Here is an 18,475-nt window from a genome sequence, read left to right as displayed (position 1 = left end):
GCCAGAAAAATAAGCTGAATCCCTCTGATGAAATATAAGGCAGCATGTGGCGGAGTGGAAAAAGTAACGGGTGTTTCTATTGCTGTCTGTCACACTCGCGTCGCATCCCTAGCTGAAATGTAGAATACAATACACAGTGCACCTGTTCCTTCTCCCACTTCGCTGCACAGTGCGAGGCAGTGAAAACCATAGCGGCATGCTTCCTCCCCCTATTTCTTACACATGAGATTCAGTCTATTTTTATGGTTATGCTGGGTATGCTTAACTTGTTCTTCATGGAGATAAGTTGGGAACAACTAGATGAGTGGGTCGCACTTGTCATCCGCTTCTCGTACATATGATCTTACTGTCTCAGTCGCTACATCGTTGGCCCATTTAATATACAGAGTTGTTGTCACAACTCGATCACTGTAAATACAATATTATATTTATTTCTGATGATAGGGTATCTCATAAGGGTATATTTTTCGAAATTTCCAAGTCGTCGATATTTTTTTAAATTGGATTTCATATTTTTATTATCATGATAAAATGTTTTTGTCAAGATCAATCCAATGATCAAGTATGATCTTTTTGTTAGCTTTAATACGAAAAATTTGGAAATGTATTGGAATAATTGTAATTAATAAAATAATTACGATGGACAAATTAGCGAAGAAAATTGAAGAAGTTTAACAAATGTTTGATTGTAGTTTGTATTAGTAAATTATAAGAAAAATGCGGCATAATCGATGTAAGTGTATTCAATATATATTCGTTAAAATCACCTAGCTCTGGATCAGCAAGAGCTCGATTCGTAGAGGAGACTTTTATTTTATTTTAACGAGAGTGAATGACATGGTTTGAAAGTGAGCGAGGAACTGTAAAAGAGTGACGAAGCATTGATATTTCGTCTCACTCCACTCTTAAACACCTGATACTTTGTCCTTAGCATGCAAGGCTAATGGTATTGTACGTAACAAAATAATATATACCAAACTATGCTAGAGTATAGAATTATATAGTATTATTACTTTACGAAAAAAAGATAGAGAAGATACAACTAACTAACAATCATACACATTTAGAGTAATTGTACGCAGGATGTCACGATTGACCTTTCTTTTATCCAGAATTTTTAGTGCAATGTGTAAGAAATATTGCAATGAAAATAAAATAGAAAATGTACAAATTTAATTTTCGAATGGTGCAGATAATTTAACTTAACACGCGTTTTATTCATTGAGTATTAATCGTTGGTTGATTACGTATGACCTACAACGCAAAATCCTTAGTCGATCTCGAAATTGTGTGCTGCCTTTTTTGTCTAAGCAACTCACGTTCTTTGAGTACTCAGCTCACGAATGCAAAGGATGGAGTGACATGCTGTTTCTCACTCACTTTCAGTCTTTGTAACTCGGCTCACCTTTGACAAGAAAGGAGCGAAAGACGACCGCTTGTTACGTGTCTCCTTTACAGTTAGTGCTTGCGCCCATTTCAAGTTGAGAGCTTTTAATGAATAGATATGCAACACTTTCATTGTTGTGTCGCAAATCCTCGGTGGTTGGGCATATTTGGAACAGTCCTTAACGAGACGACAATCGTAAATTAGGAGATGTCGTTTGACCATCCTGAAATATTTTCTATTTTCCTTTCAATATTTTCATTTCATCATTTTATTTATATTTTCTTTTCCCTCACTTTTCTTTACAACCACCTTAAATTGCTTCCATAACTCCTTTCCACAGTTCCTACATTTCCTAAAAATCCAATCTTATATTGATCACTTTCAATTTTGTTTATATTGGCTGTATGTCAAATTAATGCTCTATATGTCAATAAATGTCGGTAAGACAATTAAGTAGCTGTTTGACACTCATTTTCGAGATTTCAAAGAGATGCGATATTTCATTTCTTGTTCACTAATTTATACATATTTACATATGTATTATATATCCGATAATGTCGCGCTGTGGCCGAAGTAACGTATGTCGTGTGATTACAATTGGAATATACATATACATATAGTTAGAACTATCTTTTTTGCAATATATTTATATAGATATCATACATAACTCCAAATTTTTAATTTTGATTACATGTTTTAAATAATAATTGTAGATATGTACATCTGTGTATAATTAATAAAAATATATATAATTCGTGTTTAAAGAAAATTTAAGTAGCTTTAAAATATCTACGCTATAGAGTACCAATTCCTCTGTATAATCTTATAGTAATTTTCTTGACCTTTAACAACCACATTCTATTTCCTCAATGCTTGTGCCTAAATTAAAATGGATTACTCTGTAAATTTATTTGTACTACATTTATATATTATATAATATAATACAATGTATAATAACAAAATAATATACATATAAGTATACAAAAATATATATATATATTTATAACGTATTATATATTATGAATCCTTTATTTGTAAATTACTTCATTCAGAACTAGAGACTTATGCGTAGACTGCGTACGTGTGAAATTGCGTTTTATCAATTGCAGTTCATCACATATTAAATTGATTACACATGAATATTTATATTACATTTATTATCTTAAATATATGCTTGTCGCAAAAATAGCTTTTATAAGACACTTAAGCAATACCTATTTTTTAATTTTTAGTTTTGCTTTTCCATATTGTAAATTATATTTAATATAGATAAAATCAGATATATTTACATTTAACAATGTTTATGTACACAAAACAGACACAGTAACCCTTAAAACGTCACGTTTTTCCTCCATAAAACGTATTGAATCATAAACGTAACAATTTTTATATTTTTCATTGTATCTTCATTAGAGTATTATCAATGAATTGGTAAGGTTGTCCTGTTAAAAGTATGTCCAAGCACGACCTTATTTGGACTATTTTTCGATTTTTGAGTATTATATATAATTAAATGTAATTAAATGTTACTAAATATTTTGAATATAATCGTGTTTGGTCTTATTTTTATCACGAGAATCTTGCTGATCCATTTATTATACTCTCATGAAGATACAATTAGAAATATAAAAGTTTATAAGGGCATTCATGTCTCTTTGTCGAACAATTCGCACGTGGCTATGTTCTAGCTCGATATACAAAATGTCGATTTCAAAAACAAATTTGCTATCATTCCTTCTTAAAGTTTGAGATAGTGTCTCGTTTAATAGGCAAAATGAAATTATGGGTAGTATGAAAAGGATGTCAATTTCTAATTATGTTTTTCACTCATATTGCCTCATCGAGAAATTCTATCAATCTTCTAAATATAAATTATAAAATCTAACGTAAATTAATATTCAAAAATAACGCATATTTATATAATAATAATTTATAGTTTGTAATCGCAGTAAAAATAAAAAAAATATTTATATTACTTTATACTATAAACATTTTACATATTTGTAGCATTCGTGAATTAAATACTATTGTTTTAAATCGAAAATATTGTCCAATTATGAATATATGAATATATTAATTATACCTAGTTTCGATTAATCTTTAATATTTGTATAATTGTCAATTTTTATTGCAAAATTGAAAACGTAAAAATTCATCAAATCTGTTTGTGGTACACAATGATAGGCTCGATGTGTTAGATATTTCTTTTATGTAAAAATTGATAAAGTTTTATAAAAAGGTCATTTTAATATATAAAAAGATTTCATCACACATATATGACTCTTCCGACCTCATAGAACTGAGATCTTCCGAATGAATAATCCTCATAATTTAGGAATCGGAAAAGCTATATCCTGGTAATATATCTGTTCTTCTCAATGCATATCTCTGAACAGGTGTAGTCTGTACCACTAAACTTCTGTTTGGAATTTTCGCTGGTGGTGCAGGTATTTGTTTCGGTAATTCACTAGAAGTTACCATGGAGTTTTCGGTGGTGGAAAGATCATCTAAACCGTAAACCGAAGCTAATCTACTCAGCTTCTTAATTTCAACTCGTGAAAGACTTTTGCGGCTGTTGCGATTTGTATCTACTCGACGATCGAATTTCTTTGGTAGTCGATTTTTTTTAGCATGTTCAGCTTTCCAATCAGGTTGGTTTTGTAGATGTGGTCTTACTCTAAAAAATTCTACAGGATCATTGCTTGAAGTTGTTGTTGATGTTAAATCCTTTCGAAAAGAGCCGCTGTGGCCCCTTACGTTTACATAAATTTTCGGTCTGTTAGTCTTTAAATAATAGAGCTTCTCATCAATGTTTGGAAATTTTTGTGGGTCTATTACAATATGTTTCTCCTCATCAAACATCTTTAATTTAAAGTTTGAGGGTAAACCAAAATCTCTTACGCCAAAAATTGAATGTGGCATCACTTCTGGATTTAGGTAACTGTCGTTGTGGATTCGAGCAGGTTGTTTCAACATTGCATGTACTATATTTTGAAGATTCGTAGTATCTATATCATCTCGACTCTGTAATTCAATTTCTAAAACACTGAAAGAAGAAAAGTTCTTTTATTGCACGGCTTTTATTTAAGGATTACTTGGTATTAAATGCATCATGTACTTTAACAAAGTCAGATTTACTTTCTAAAATATGTTCATTTTTTCATTTTTAGAGCGTAACGCAAAATTGCTACCTGAATTATTTTCCTCAAAAATTTTACACAAAACATTAAGAACTTTATTAAATCTGAGTTATCTTCGTGATGTAATTCTATAACTAATAATTCTAGAATTAATTAGTAAATATTCAGCACTTTTTACACATATACACATGTATTGGAATAACAAATTAATTCATTTTGTTATTTTTCACATTATTCGCTTTGTACCATTCTGCTGCGAAAAAAAGGCACAGTTGTGTGTTTACATCTTCGCTCTTCCTGTAGTCCGTTGCCGCTCCTGTGATCGCAAGCAAGAATCGACGTTGGCCGAAGACGATGATGTAGACCCACAACAGCGATCCCTAGCCCGAGTGAGAACGAATTCTTAGCAAGGTGCATCGGCGTAAGCTCCCAATAAAGCGTCATGTATCCATAAACAGAAAAATTTGCTTACGGCTTAGATGCTACCGCTAATTCCATAGGTTGCTCGTATCGAAAAAATGAGTACAACTTAATATATACGTAACAATCAATAATATTTTGAAAATTATTTATAATAAAGAGAACTAATTTTTATTCATTAAAAATAATGTAAATCCGCTTTTACTTATTTCTATCAAGATAAACTCTATATAATTACAATTTACACAAAAATAAGACATAATAATAAAGCCAGCTCAAACTAAATAGCCGCATTTTCTGCGTCATATGTTCTAATTATTGGAACTTGTTTTATAATAAATTTAACACTGAATCAAGGAAACGATAGTAAAACTGCAGAATCAGCTGCACTGGATTCTTATGATTCAATCAATTCAGACGGTAGTAACTCCTCAAAGAATTTGCAATAAAAGAAAATGTAAAGGTTATGCTTGTTTTAATTTTAGTATGACTTCTTTTTGTGTAAATTGTAATTATATAAAGCTTTTCTTGATAGAAATGAGTGTAAGCCGATTTATATTATTTTCAATGAGTACAAATTAGTTCTTTTCGCTATAAATAATTTTAAAAATATTAATGATTCTTATGCATATTAAATTGTATTCATTTTTTCATTGCGAAAAACTTATCGAATCAATGGTAGTATTTAAATAGGATCGAAATCATTCGGTTTCTTAATAGTTAACATTTGATTAGAAGGCTACGCCAATGACGCAGTCAGTATACTCTCTCACTAGGTCTCGCTACGATCGCCGTCTTCGGCTAACAGAAATTTTTGCCTGCAGGAGTGGGAATGTAAACACGCTGTGCCTTCTTTTCGCAGCAGAATGGTACTACTATACATTTACATTATTATTTTGTTTTTCATTTGTTTAAGTAAACCCGCTTTTACCAAGAACTTCATAATGTTGAAACAATAAAATTATAACATAATAACTTTTTGCGAAAGAAAATATATGAAATACCTTTTAAATGATTTAACTTTTGAACGAACTACTATTTGCAATAAAAACGAAATTCTAAATATCAAAATAACTATTTTAATTTTGACAAAATTGCTTGAGGTAATACAATAGTTATGATAAATTACTCAGATGTTTTTCATTTTACGAATAAGTTATATTCTCTTTAATAACAAGTATAACTTTGTTAAACATAAGTATTAAATAGATGGAATGCTTTGTTATTAACATTATTAGAATTAAATTTCAAATATACGCGTTTACATTAAGAAGTTCTGATTATTATCACTTTACAGACAGGTATACTATCATTGAATTAGAGCTCGTGCCTAGATTTTAGAATACAATAAATTACAAACTTGATCTCGTAGTTATTTAGTAAAATAATTTTTGGTTTATAAATGTTAATTTATACAACAGTGTATTATTTTCATATTGGTTGGCGAAGTGATGAACGAAGACGCAAAACAAGATTATGATAGTATTAAAATAAATATAGGACATCGTGCATAGTTAAGTATCGTTACCTGTAATCGTTGGTGTTAGGTCTTTCGACGTTAGAACTTTGTAGAAAACTTTGAATGGTTTTCCCTTCGTAAACTTTTTGACTATTTAATCCTTGATCCTGTCGTATGTGATTTGGTGAAGATGGCGGTCTTGGCAGAACCATCGCAGAGAATAATGGACGTATAAGTACGAAAAGTACTGCTGTTGTATAATAGTTGCCTGTCACTAACATTCTGAAAATTTATTTCATATTATAAAGTGTTTTATTATTTTTCCGAAAAGAAAAAAATACTGTTTTAAGTTGCGTATTTGAGGACTGTATAAATTTATATCAATATAGACAAGTGGTCCTTTAATTGTAAATATTGTGCAAACACAGTGCCACCGTTCAAGTACATATTTTAAATATAATTCGTTAAAAATAATAATTTATACTATCTTTACTGCAACTTGGTTTATTGCGAAATTAATTTTATTTGTTTATACTAACACATTTTTAGAATCAAACCTCATATCTTATGTTCTTTGTAAATAATTCCTTTTATAGGAAACACTTTCTTTTTTAATTAAAGCAAAGTGAACTATTGTTCTGTGGAAACATTTTGCTGTGCTCTGATAAACATTTAAAGTATTAGTAGTCTTTCATTATGAAATACATTGCCATCTTACATTGAAAAAAGAAAGAAACAAAGGACAGAAAAATGTTAACCTTTCTGGTCAGCCACATAGAACAGCATGTAACGAGCGTGTTATAATAAACGCAGTGAAAGTTTTACGTGCTCGCACAACCAGCCTGAAGAAACAAAATGATACAATTTCTCTTGTTCCATTTATAGATGCTGTACGTGGAATTAGTTCGCATAGTTTTTGTAAGCAAAGAGTCAAAACGAGTAATCATAATATATTACCATTGTAAATTGGTATTTTAAATTCTGATTACATCGTAAGAATTGTTATTTCACGAATTATCGTATGTTAGTTCAAACATTCTTATAACCTTTTTACTTACACACACATACACAGACACAGCTTTCAGCTGAAATAACTATTCAGTTTGCTGAATAGTCTTGTAATACAGCAATACTTGATAAGTATGGTCTTTAAATTCTCTTACAATTTAATTCTGAGCCAGTTTACAGTTATTCGTATGATAATTTCTTATTGTTGTACAAACCAAAAAAGAAATAAAAATATTTATGCTTTTAGCGAACGATAGGTAAGAAATGTGTGTATAACATTGAATGAATAACAATTACATTCAGGAAACAAATTTGTATATTAAATTGAATTGTTTCTATTAGAATAGAAGAATATTGTTTATGATAAAAGAAATACGGATCTAATTGTTCCAATATTCTTTTAATATTTCACAATTCATTATTTTCTGATTTGAAGAAAGTGTAAGCTGCAGTGTGAACATTGGACGTACTATTTATTTAGACCGAATATTGATTTCTTATTTCATAATCTATGCACCTATCATATAAAGGGTATCAAATTGTATTACTATCGTAATAGGTGAATAAGATACCTGATGTTTATTATTCAATTACCAACTCAACTCGAGTTCATTTAAAAGCGGGGCAATAAGAATATACAACTGTATTTATTTAAATAAAACGCGACCAAATGTGACAAAAATGAAATGACAATAAATTGAGATTTTCCCAGTTGTCTATTTCGTGTGATTAATGAACTCAAAATTTCTTTGTCGTATCAAACATTCTTTTCTACGTTTAAGATTAAGTACAAAATCTTTGTTGCACTCGAAAATATTTCTCAATAATCTTTATAATCATGCTTTAACAATGGCTCGCAGGATCATACTTAATCTCCGAATCTTATGCTTTATACCAGAGAGAATGATACATTCCGTATTTTTCAACACTTTCTTTTTCTTCCTTGTGTTAAATAATCCGTATCCATATGTAACAAAGGCGTATTATTTTTATTACTATTACATTTTATTATTACTATTATTACTGTTACTATTTTTATTATTGTTATTATTATCAATACCACGACTACTACTATTATTGTTGTTGATGTTGTTGCTGCTCTTGTTCACCTCGTGAAATAACGGAAAGATCCTCCTTTCCAAAGAAATCTATGGTCTGAACTCTTAGTAGGTGTGGTTCTTTCGATATAGATTCGAGTTACAGCGGAAACAGGTTCTCTTAAAAAGTGCAAGTGCATTCGTTGCCCTGGTGAACGTACTCGAATGTACTCGGTGAACGTAAGAGTCCACGTGCAGTCAGTCAAGTGGCTTTGGTTTCTAGTGGTTGTCATGCTCATGTTTGTCTGGTCTCAAATAGAGTAGGACAAATTTTATTTGAAATGACCAATGAAAAACAATGAGCAAAACTTACGAATTTTTATATGAATAAGGAATAAATTTTCTGTCAAATAACATTAGCTGGTCAAGAGTAAATGTTTATTTTAATATGTTTATTTTATTCGAGTAAAATTTTATACCTTATTTGTTAGAATTTTACTATATGTGTTTACATATATAACCCATATTGTATATACACACGCGCGTGTGTTTGTGGTGTGTATAAATGTGTGCGGTATATACGTATTGTATGATAATGAAGGCAGTGCCCAAAAAGTAACGTAATATAATGTAATATTTACTATATTCATAACTTTACGAAAAATTTATTTCGATAAAGATTTATTCGAATGATTTCTTAAAATAAAGAATTACTCGTTACTCAAGACTAATATTCACTTTATTTATAATCTTGGAGGAATTATATTTGAATAATACTCTAGTCTGCAGTCAAATTTACGTTCCATTACACTATATTTCGTGCTTTTTAATTCTATTACATAATAATACTTATATCACAAGGAACGTGAATAATCGTCGTAAACGTTTAACGCATAGAAATACATGCGTATTATAAATACATGTATTTCTCATCATTGCTTATTATCAATCTCGCTTTAAAAACTCGTAATTCGAGATAAAAGTAAAGTATATAAATAGCAAAAATAGATTTAATATTTTTAAACATATGTATATTGAATGCTACATAATAGGTTGTTCAATAAGTTTTATCGAACGACAAAATTTATCGAACAACCTAGTACTTTTTAAATTAAGATTAATTTCGATTATCGGATTATTCGATAAACGGATAAAATTAAGAACAGCCATTTTTCTTTAAAATAACGTGATATATGTTAATAGTCGCATCTAACAATGTCTGTAATATTTTACGAAAGCTTACATGTATTTATTTAATGACTTCATTGCACCGTAACAGAATGTCAATAAAATAAAGTATTAAACATTGGATACGCCACGGGGAACTGGCGTGGTTCAGTAACTGCCGCTTTGTAATTTAACCTTGTAAGGTGGATATTATTCACTTTTTTGTTCGTCAAAATTTGCTGACAATCATTAAAATTTAATTTTCATTAAATGTGTCAACTTGAAGCGTTAAGATTAGAAAATGTTGTCACAAATTCAAAACCAAACTCAAACAACTTAAAAAGATAGATTTCATTATTAATTTATTTAAACTTGATTGCTGTTATCTATCCAAGTCATTCGATTTCGTAAGTATACATCAAGGTGGGAGTAAGTAATAGTAAGATATGCGAAAAGTAATATAATTCAAAATTTTGTATCATATTTTATATTTTTCTGAAGCTTTTGTATAAAATAATTCTGTTAAATTCGTAGAAAATAATTTTTTAAAGGCGCATATTTTTAAATCATTAAAAAATAATAAATTATAGCTACGAAATTTGGTTCTTATTAGTGTCCAACCTACTGTCAATTTCTAAGTTACATTACTACGTAAAGCACTCACGTTTTTAGAAAATTTGTATTAATCGATATTACGACTTAAAGGGTAAGGATTTGAAAGTATACACTTTATTATTAGGCACTCAATCACCGTTGCTGAGAAGTTATGCAGTCGAGAACCTCGAATTCCTTTGCGTCTTGAAATTTTGTTACTTTTAAAGCTTTAGACTCTAAAATTTATTTTAGACTGTGAAAAGACATATGTATGTACCTATACTCGATCATTTTTAGTTTATAGGCTCTTGCATCACCACCAAAATCGATACACCTATTAAGCATCTATAAATTATATACAATACTACTATGCTAATATGCTATTTATAATAATTTTAGCAAGCAAAAATAATTTACGGTTATAAAAATATGCAGTAATATTTCATTAATGGCAATCATAAAATTGTTAAATAAGATTATTTTGTGTATAATTTTATCAATATTATTAAAAATTATTTTTTCTAATGGAATAACGTATTAATATACTGTATACAGTCAGTACAAACGTTTATTGTGTATATTTTCAAGCACAGAGATAAATTTACTCAATTGGATGACGTGTTAAATTACAGACGCAAGTTTTAATAGACTGCTTTAATGAAATATAATAACAATCAGAGATTTAAGTATGCGTGAAAGAAAAGTGAATGCTGGAAAAAAAAGTTATACAAGTAAATGATACATAGTAAGTATTATTCGCGGTACGAAAAAAATTATAGCAATTGATAAGTTTTCAAGATGAGTAACAAATTGAGAGAAAGGTAACTCATGAAGCATATGAACAGGGGAAAGGGGGGGGGGGTGATGTAACGGTAAATGCATATAGTAAATAAATTGAAAAAGTAAAAGTTCTCTTTGAAAGTTTAGATTTGTAAAAAATATAAATAGAAAAATGTTTCACTAACGTACTTATAATATTCACGAAGTGTTGATATCCCCCTCTCCATTTTGAAAAACTTTGCAGATATATCACGCGGCTAAAAATAAGCGATACGTATTTCTTTTATCTGTCATAATTGAAGTTTAATAGTTGCATATCATTGTTCCATCAAAAATCAATTTTCTTCTTCAAGTTGAAAAACGTAATTGGCTCCGAATGATTCCTTCAATGTTCAAAGTATTATATATTAACATAATTATGAAAAAGGAATATAATGTATACAATTATAATCGTCTGAATATTTATTCACTGGTTGCTTACATCCGAAAGAGTAAAACATATACATGGCTCAATCATTACAACTATAATTCTTTAATAATTGAATATCTCAACTTAATTTTAGAATAGATGTACTCTAATACTTGTATTCCCAAATTAACACATAAATGCACACACACACCCTGTACCACCGTATATATTTCTCCTTGGGTTTTATTTGTAACGTTTAATTTATTTAAGTTGTTCCCGGGCATTAAAAAGAATAATTGTATTTACAAAGCAATGCTCAAAGGAGAAATGCACTTTATTTCTGTGAAAGTTGGGAACACGACTGAAACAATCTTTGAGGTTAGGAAGTAATCGAATTCTTGCGGTTTCTATTATTTAATATTTTTTCACTTTTGCAAATAATATCTCCGATCACCCATTTTGAAGCAAACCTTGCCAAAGTGATAGAAATTATTTTAAATGTATTCTTAGTTGAAAAAAGAAAAAAAAATCTATTACTCTTATTATTATTATTTTCTTTATTCCAATTTTAACCATTATAATTAAAATTAACCATTAAAATTATAGACATAGTACTACAATGATTGCAAGAATGGAGAACGTGGGAGATGCGTATTGTTTGGAAAATAAAGCTGATGAATAGCTGTAATTATATCACCTGCAAAAGGGTGCAAGGACTTACTTATAGTATCATATTTCCACGAGTGAACTGCGTAAATTTATTTACGTAGAAAGAAAATTTGTTATAATTCGGAATTTTCGATATTCAATGTTATTTACTGAAGAAGTTTAGAATTGTATTTTCACAATGTCTAGTGAGCAACTCAATATACATTTACAGGCGATCATTTAAGCGAATCACTTTTTACGAGTAAAACATTAATTAACTAATATTATTTTAAAAAACAATTCGAATAGAATGTTGGAAGATATTTAAATCGAAAGTGTACGTCGCGTGCAATTTTTGCACGATAGGGCACAGTTCTACTGTTTGGTGATCTCGATCTCAAAATTTAAATTCAATGGATTTTTACACACGGAGTCTCCTAAAACTTTATAATTTATATAGTACAGTGATTGATAACATTGAATTATTTCATTAGTGTATAGAAAAGGATTCTTAATGACGTATCAATAGTTCAGTGAGAAAACTTTACAATATAATAACCTTGTGCAATATAATAACGGTAATTCTATAAAACTTTATAGGTTTGCAGAGCAACCAAAAACAAGAAATATTCATATCTTAGTAGCATGATTCAAGTTTAAGAATTAAAACCACTCTCCAAAGTTTAACTCTCTAATGCTACATATTTTAAAAACTATTGAAGATATAAAAAAGTCTTTTTAAAGAATTCTTTACGATCTTTTACAAAAAATAACATAACATTTTTCAAAATACATAATTGCCAAAAGATTTTTAATCAATTATCTTTATTTTGAACTTGGCAACATTTTACACTAGCTAAAATTTACGGTTATCGATTGCATTAAACGTTAGTCGCTTAAAACTGTCGTTGATTAAATTAATAGATAATCTCGTGATGTTGAGTCTAAGAAGTCGAAACATAGATTCTTATATATTTGAAAAATTTATCTATATAAAAATATATTCTTGAAGATTTATTTTGAAATTCGAAAAAATAAAGTTTATAGTATATTTTCGAGTGCTTATAATTCGATAGACACATCGAACAATCAATTTAATCATTAATTGTTGTGAGCAATTAATTTCAATAATCGACTAATACGAATTGCTTTTAATTTTGATAACTAAGTTTTTTATATATAGTTTAATGGATTAATTAATTCAAAAAAGTGAGTCTATTAGTACTTAATTGTGTAGATAGTAATTTGATTTGAAATATTCAAAGCGAATTCCAATTCGTAACTTACAAATTATACTCAATAAAAATTGGATATATATTTTTTATTTTTGGTTAAATAAAGGTTGCAACAAATAAAATCATACAAAAATTATAATCAAATATAAACTATGTAATAGTATAAAACTAACGGAAAACAAATTTAATGTAATAACTTCCATGTGGAACAATTTCAAGAAATTTTTTGAATAATTTATAGAAGTTAGAATGCTTGAAAATAAAACACTTTTCTCTTTTTAACTTTCTAAATCATGGATTTATGCACACTATAAACCGCAGTAAGGGAGCAAATGTTCTTCGTTATTGCTTCTATCCTGAAAGTTAATTCATTGCTTCTCAAATTATGCACAGAATATTTCAAATTTTTGGAAAAAATACCTGTACATATTGAAAACTTTTTTTAAATACTTTTTAAACGATTTCCTATTTTATTTCCAACAATAAATAACTAGTAAATACTAACTGTTTAATTTACTGACACTATATTTTATTAATACTAATTGTTTAATTAGTAAAAACTAAGTTGTTCAGAGTTAACTGCTTAATAAACAGAATTGTTAGATACTTCTTTAAGCCTGTGGCTGTCATTAAAAAATTGGTGGGACATTAACAAGTGGAGGCATTTCATTTATACAAATTTCTATATGTTGACCAATACCGTTTCCTTTACACGGAGTAGTAACTGGAACATATACTGGTTTTAATTATTCTTCACATACCAAAGCCACACAATCCTTTTACTTCTACAATTTTAATCGTATACAGACTGATTCTAATAACTAGGTCCGGTTATAACTCTTTTTTAAGTAAAAATAATTGATACCGAAAAATTTTGCACAGTTCAATGATCGCTATCGTTCTATCATACGATTTTTTTTCCAAGTGTCCCGGTACACTTTTAAATCGAAACTATTTTATTTCTTTCACATAAATTGTTTCCTGGGATCACTAAGCGTATAAAAGGTATAATAAATTCAATTATCAGGCAAACTCATCAAAGATTCAATACTCTAAGAGATATTTTATTTTTTACTTCGTATTAAAGCAACTACTTAAATATTTATCCATTGTATTCTAAACATTTTCATGCATATTTCCTGATACTTTTCATTGCATTGTTTGCGTTTAATCATAATTATTTCTTTTAGGTCATCTAATAAACTATTTTATATTACAACTTGTAATACATCTTAATCTAACGTTGTGTACTTTTTTAACCTGCATATCGATATCATAACGAGTAACATCGTATTCAAAATTCATTGCAATACTCTTGTTCTTATGAACTGTTCATATAATGTGATACTTGAACACACATTTCATTTGGTTAATAACCGTTCAATCTCTAGTAGTGTATCAGATTAATAGCTTTTACAAACGATGAAAAAGTTGGTATGTTTATTGTATACGTTAAATGCGATAAAAAGTTGGTGGCTGCTATAGAAATCTATTGCACCGAATATTCAAACAGAGCACAACCGTAGTAAACACTTTTCAGAAAACTTAAAAAGAACCTGGAAGAAGACGGATCATTTCCGTGAATTAGAAAAAAATATACAAAACCAATAACACAGACTGAAGATAATATTAATGTACATACAAGCATTAGTACGTGAATGGAGTCTCACTGCTTTCACACGAGAAGTAGGAAATGAAATGCAGTATTAGTCAACTTTCAACTTCTTTGATTTTAAAATCTCAAAAATTTTATCCATGCCAGTACTTCGTGGAACAGACATTGCACAAAGATACTTTACAGATAATGAAATTTTGCTGAGTTCTTCTACGACAAGTGGAAAGTATCACACACTTTGCTAGAACAATTTTATAAACATACAAATGCACGATTCGCGAACAATAGAATGTTTAGTATGTATAACGAACACATCTTCAAGCTATATATGCAAAAAGTTTTATTGTATTTTTCGTGAAACATGAAAGGTTTTATCCTTTACGAACGATCGTCACGCAATCAAGCATTAATTAGAAAGTATATTGCAAGGAATTAAACTGCTATAAATGGGCATTGGAAAAAGAATATACGCATTGATTACCCGGTATAGAGTTTTGTTTTGAGATCACAGGTAGCAAGTGCAGCATTAAAAATACATCAGGATTCAATTGAGAAATTACTATATTTATGAGACATTGTCTCGCCAGATTTACACTTTTTCCAGTATCCTTAAAATGTGAGCGAGAAAAGCGACGAGGACAACAAATTTTTTTGTTCAAAATTCAAATATTTTTTTATTGCGACTTCTTATCTTTATAACGAAAAGATTTGTATCGTATATCGAAAACAATAATCGAAACATAGAACGTCGAATTATGAATAATTCAAAATGTTCGGACATAAATGATCAGATACCATATTAAAAAGCTTTTGACAAATAATATTAATAATCGTCCCAGAATATAGCTTACGAAACGTCATTCGAAATCATTCATTCCAGATTAAGGGTTAAATCGTCTTCAAAACTTCATTCTTAAGGGCGTATTCCACTCTAGATTTAATCCGATAATTATCCGAATTAATTGATCCAGCATTTAACAAAATGACAGCCTCTGAATTGAAATTCGATTTTCAGCGTCAATTTTGCAACTTTCACGAGCTACACAAAAATATTGCAGATATCGACACAATCCTGGTTCAAATGATAGCGAGTCATTTATATTATACGTATGCAAAAGCACAAGTGAATCCGTTCAGTAATTTGTGATGTGTCGGTAGCGTTAATTGGAAAAATATCGATTTGAAAGAAAAATGTGTTTAAAGTTCTAAATAGATCTAGCAGAATTTCTATGTCCATTCTTGGTCAGTGACAATACCGGTGTTGTATAACGTACATATTCTTAAAAATTGTCGTACTGCCGGGTGATTTCATTTCTAAGAGTTCCACTTTTCTTTTTTGTCGCGTCTAACGGTTGCTGCTTCAACCGCTGGAAGTGTTGCTTCTCTCTTATATTAGCATCATTTTTCAATTGTACCTCGATTTGCACTCCCATCACTGTTATCAATTGTAGAATCTAATTAAATCCTTTGTTACATTATGTATATGTACCAATACATCTTTCGAGTAAATCGTCTTGAGAGACAACTTTATAAGTAGATTTTTACGTTTTTTACTTTTTCTTTAATTTTTTATTTCCTTCCACCTTGCGCCATCTATTTTTTTTTAACGTACTCCTTACGTACTCCTATACGGGTTTACTTTCAACAATGCTTGAAACGAGTTACTGTCACCGTTTCCAATGAACATAGTACATTTAACACCTATACGGTAAAACCCTTGTAACTCTTTGTAAATCCTTGTAAACACTTGTATTTTTATAAATGAATAATATAAATCTTCAGCAACGAATTTTCAAAACCCGAAACTACATAAAAATTTAAAAACAATAATCGGTATTACCAAAACGGAGTAGCAGTTGTGTTATTGTTGTTCTGAAACATTTTTTTCATTATAAAATTTCAAACAGAGTACTATCGACCAAAGAACTCCGCATAGTTTTGTGTACCAGACTAAAACGATGAAAACAGGATCAGAAAGCATTTCCAACCGAATTCTTTGAATAGTTCTGAACGAAGGAAACATATATATCGATTGCAAAAACAAACATTTATGAATTATCTTTAACAATTTTCAATGCCATTAACATCGTTAAGGATCACAATCTGTAATAACGTTTGAATGTATCGAGCGAAGAATGAAAATCGCTGTGAAATTGAATCATTCGTGATACAATATTTTAAACAATATAAAAACTAAACGTATACGTATGTATGTATCGGTATTAGATGTAGAGGTTAATGGGATACTTCGGTATGTGAATTTTATTACCTTTCCCTGCGTACGCACGATTAATAGAAAGTCAGTTACAGTAGTAAGACGTAACGTTGTGATACCATTAAGAGTAACACGGTTTTGAAATTAACATAATATTATTGGCTTACAAATTACTAGCACTTAATATGTTTCGTAAAGATTTGAATTATCTACTTTGTGGAAAAATCAAGTTTCAAATTCATTTACGCTTCATTTTTTACGAATTAGTTAATTCGAATCTTTATTTTAAGAAGCTAGAATACGTACGAGATTAATTTTGCTTCGATCAGAATCAATTGTAACAATAGCGATACAAATAAACGTAACGTAAAATCAAATTTCTTTTACGTGCTTACTATTTCAATGTTTTAACAAAAAGGGTATTTCCGACGGTCTGTTCAAAATTGTTAAAGTTCCTAAGAATAAAACATATTTATCGCGGAAACTTGAACAATGTACTACGAATATAAATATAACGATTAATAATCGCGAGGAGCATTAATACTGTTGTTGACATCGACGTATTTCTAGCGTACCTGAACCAGAAGATCGAAATAGGTTACTGCGAACACGATCCTTCCGGATCAATTGATTTCCTGTTTGTAGCTGCGGTTGTTTCTGATTATCTTAGAACTGATGCACGTTACTCGAACGCGAGATGTTCAACGGATGATGTTCAACGGTGATTTCTTTTCTGTCGGTCCATTTATGTAATCCATTTATGACAGTAAAAAGTTCACTCGATCACGCACTTCTGAACGTTTTAAATCCATAACACATTCTATCGATCATGATTCGCGCGCAAACGTTGCGCTTCGCTGATGGATTTACGAAACGAACGTGGAGAATTGAATACGCGTTGCGTAGACGATGGTTCTGTTTGCACTGCGGCCAAGACTAGAGTGAAGGTAATGAAATGGCTAAGTGAAACGTTGGCTCTCTCTCTCTCTCTCTCTCTCTCTCTCTCTCTCTCTCTCTCTCTCTTTCACCATCTCCCGTCTTTCTTTGTGTGTTCCTCTATCTACACTATCCACGGTTGTCCGCGTAACCGTCGCAATTGGTATCGCTTACTTCCTTCCGCCTCGCACCGTGAAATTTTGAAATACCATCGACTTCAATTCAATTCGAAACGACGTACGCATTCGTAATGAATAAACGAAGAAACGACGTCAATTATTTGACGGTAACTCTGATAACTGTCATCGTTTAACCATTTATCTTTTTCAATAGGAAAATGTTTTAATTTACAAACTATAGCGCGATCATAAAAAGTCGTTTCTCTTTGTCAAATGTTTTTTACCATGTGTATGTGATCATTTTTG

General features: G+C 29.8%; 2 protein-coding genes across 4 annotated transcripts in view; one reads left to right on the top strand and one right to left on the bottom strand.

Annotated features, from left to right (window-relative positions):
- LOC143149073 (unconventional myosin-Ie) overlaps positions 1 to 18,475 on the top strand; it is a 70,810-nt gene that overhangs the window by 31,256 nt on the left and 21,079 nt on the right. The window lies entirely within an intron of this gene.
- On the bottom strand, positions 3,576 to 18,021 carry LOC143149259 (uncharacterized). The gene is made up of 3 exons (XM_076316463.1): positions 17,690 to 18,021; positions 6,476 to 6,688; positions 3,576 to 4,433 (listed from the first exon to the last, which is right to left on the bottom strand). The coding sequence occupies exons 2-3, from the start codon at positions 6,685 to 6,687 to the stop codon at positions 3,719 to 3,721; spliced, it is 927 nt and encodes a 308-aa protein (XP_076172578.1). The 5' UTR covers position 6,688; positions 17,690 to 18,021; the 3' UTR covers positions 3,576 to 3,718.

This window comes from Ptiloglossa arizonensis, chromosome 7 (genome assembly GCF_051014685.1).
Source record: "Ptiloglossa arizonensis isolate GNS036 chromosome 7, iyPtiAriz1_principal, whole genome shotgun sequence".
Taxonomy (NCBI): domain Eukaryota; kingdom Metazoa; phylum Arthropoda; class Insecta; order Hymenoptera; family Colletidae; genus Ptiloglossa; species Ptiloglossa arizonensis.
Note: the sequence above shows the minus strand (reverse complement) of the source record. Positions and strands in the feature narration are given on the sequence as shown.

Coding starts and splice junctions, on each gene's coding strand:
- LOC143149259 (XM_076316463.1), bottom strand. CDS start 6,687: ATGTTAGTGACAGGCAACTATTATACAACAGCAGTACTTTTCGTACTT. Junction 4,434..6,475: donor CCTAACACCAACGATTACAG/GTAACGATACTT, acceptor TTCTTCTTTCAG/TGTTTTAGAAATTGAATTAC.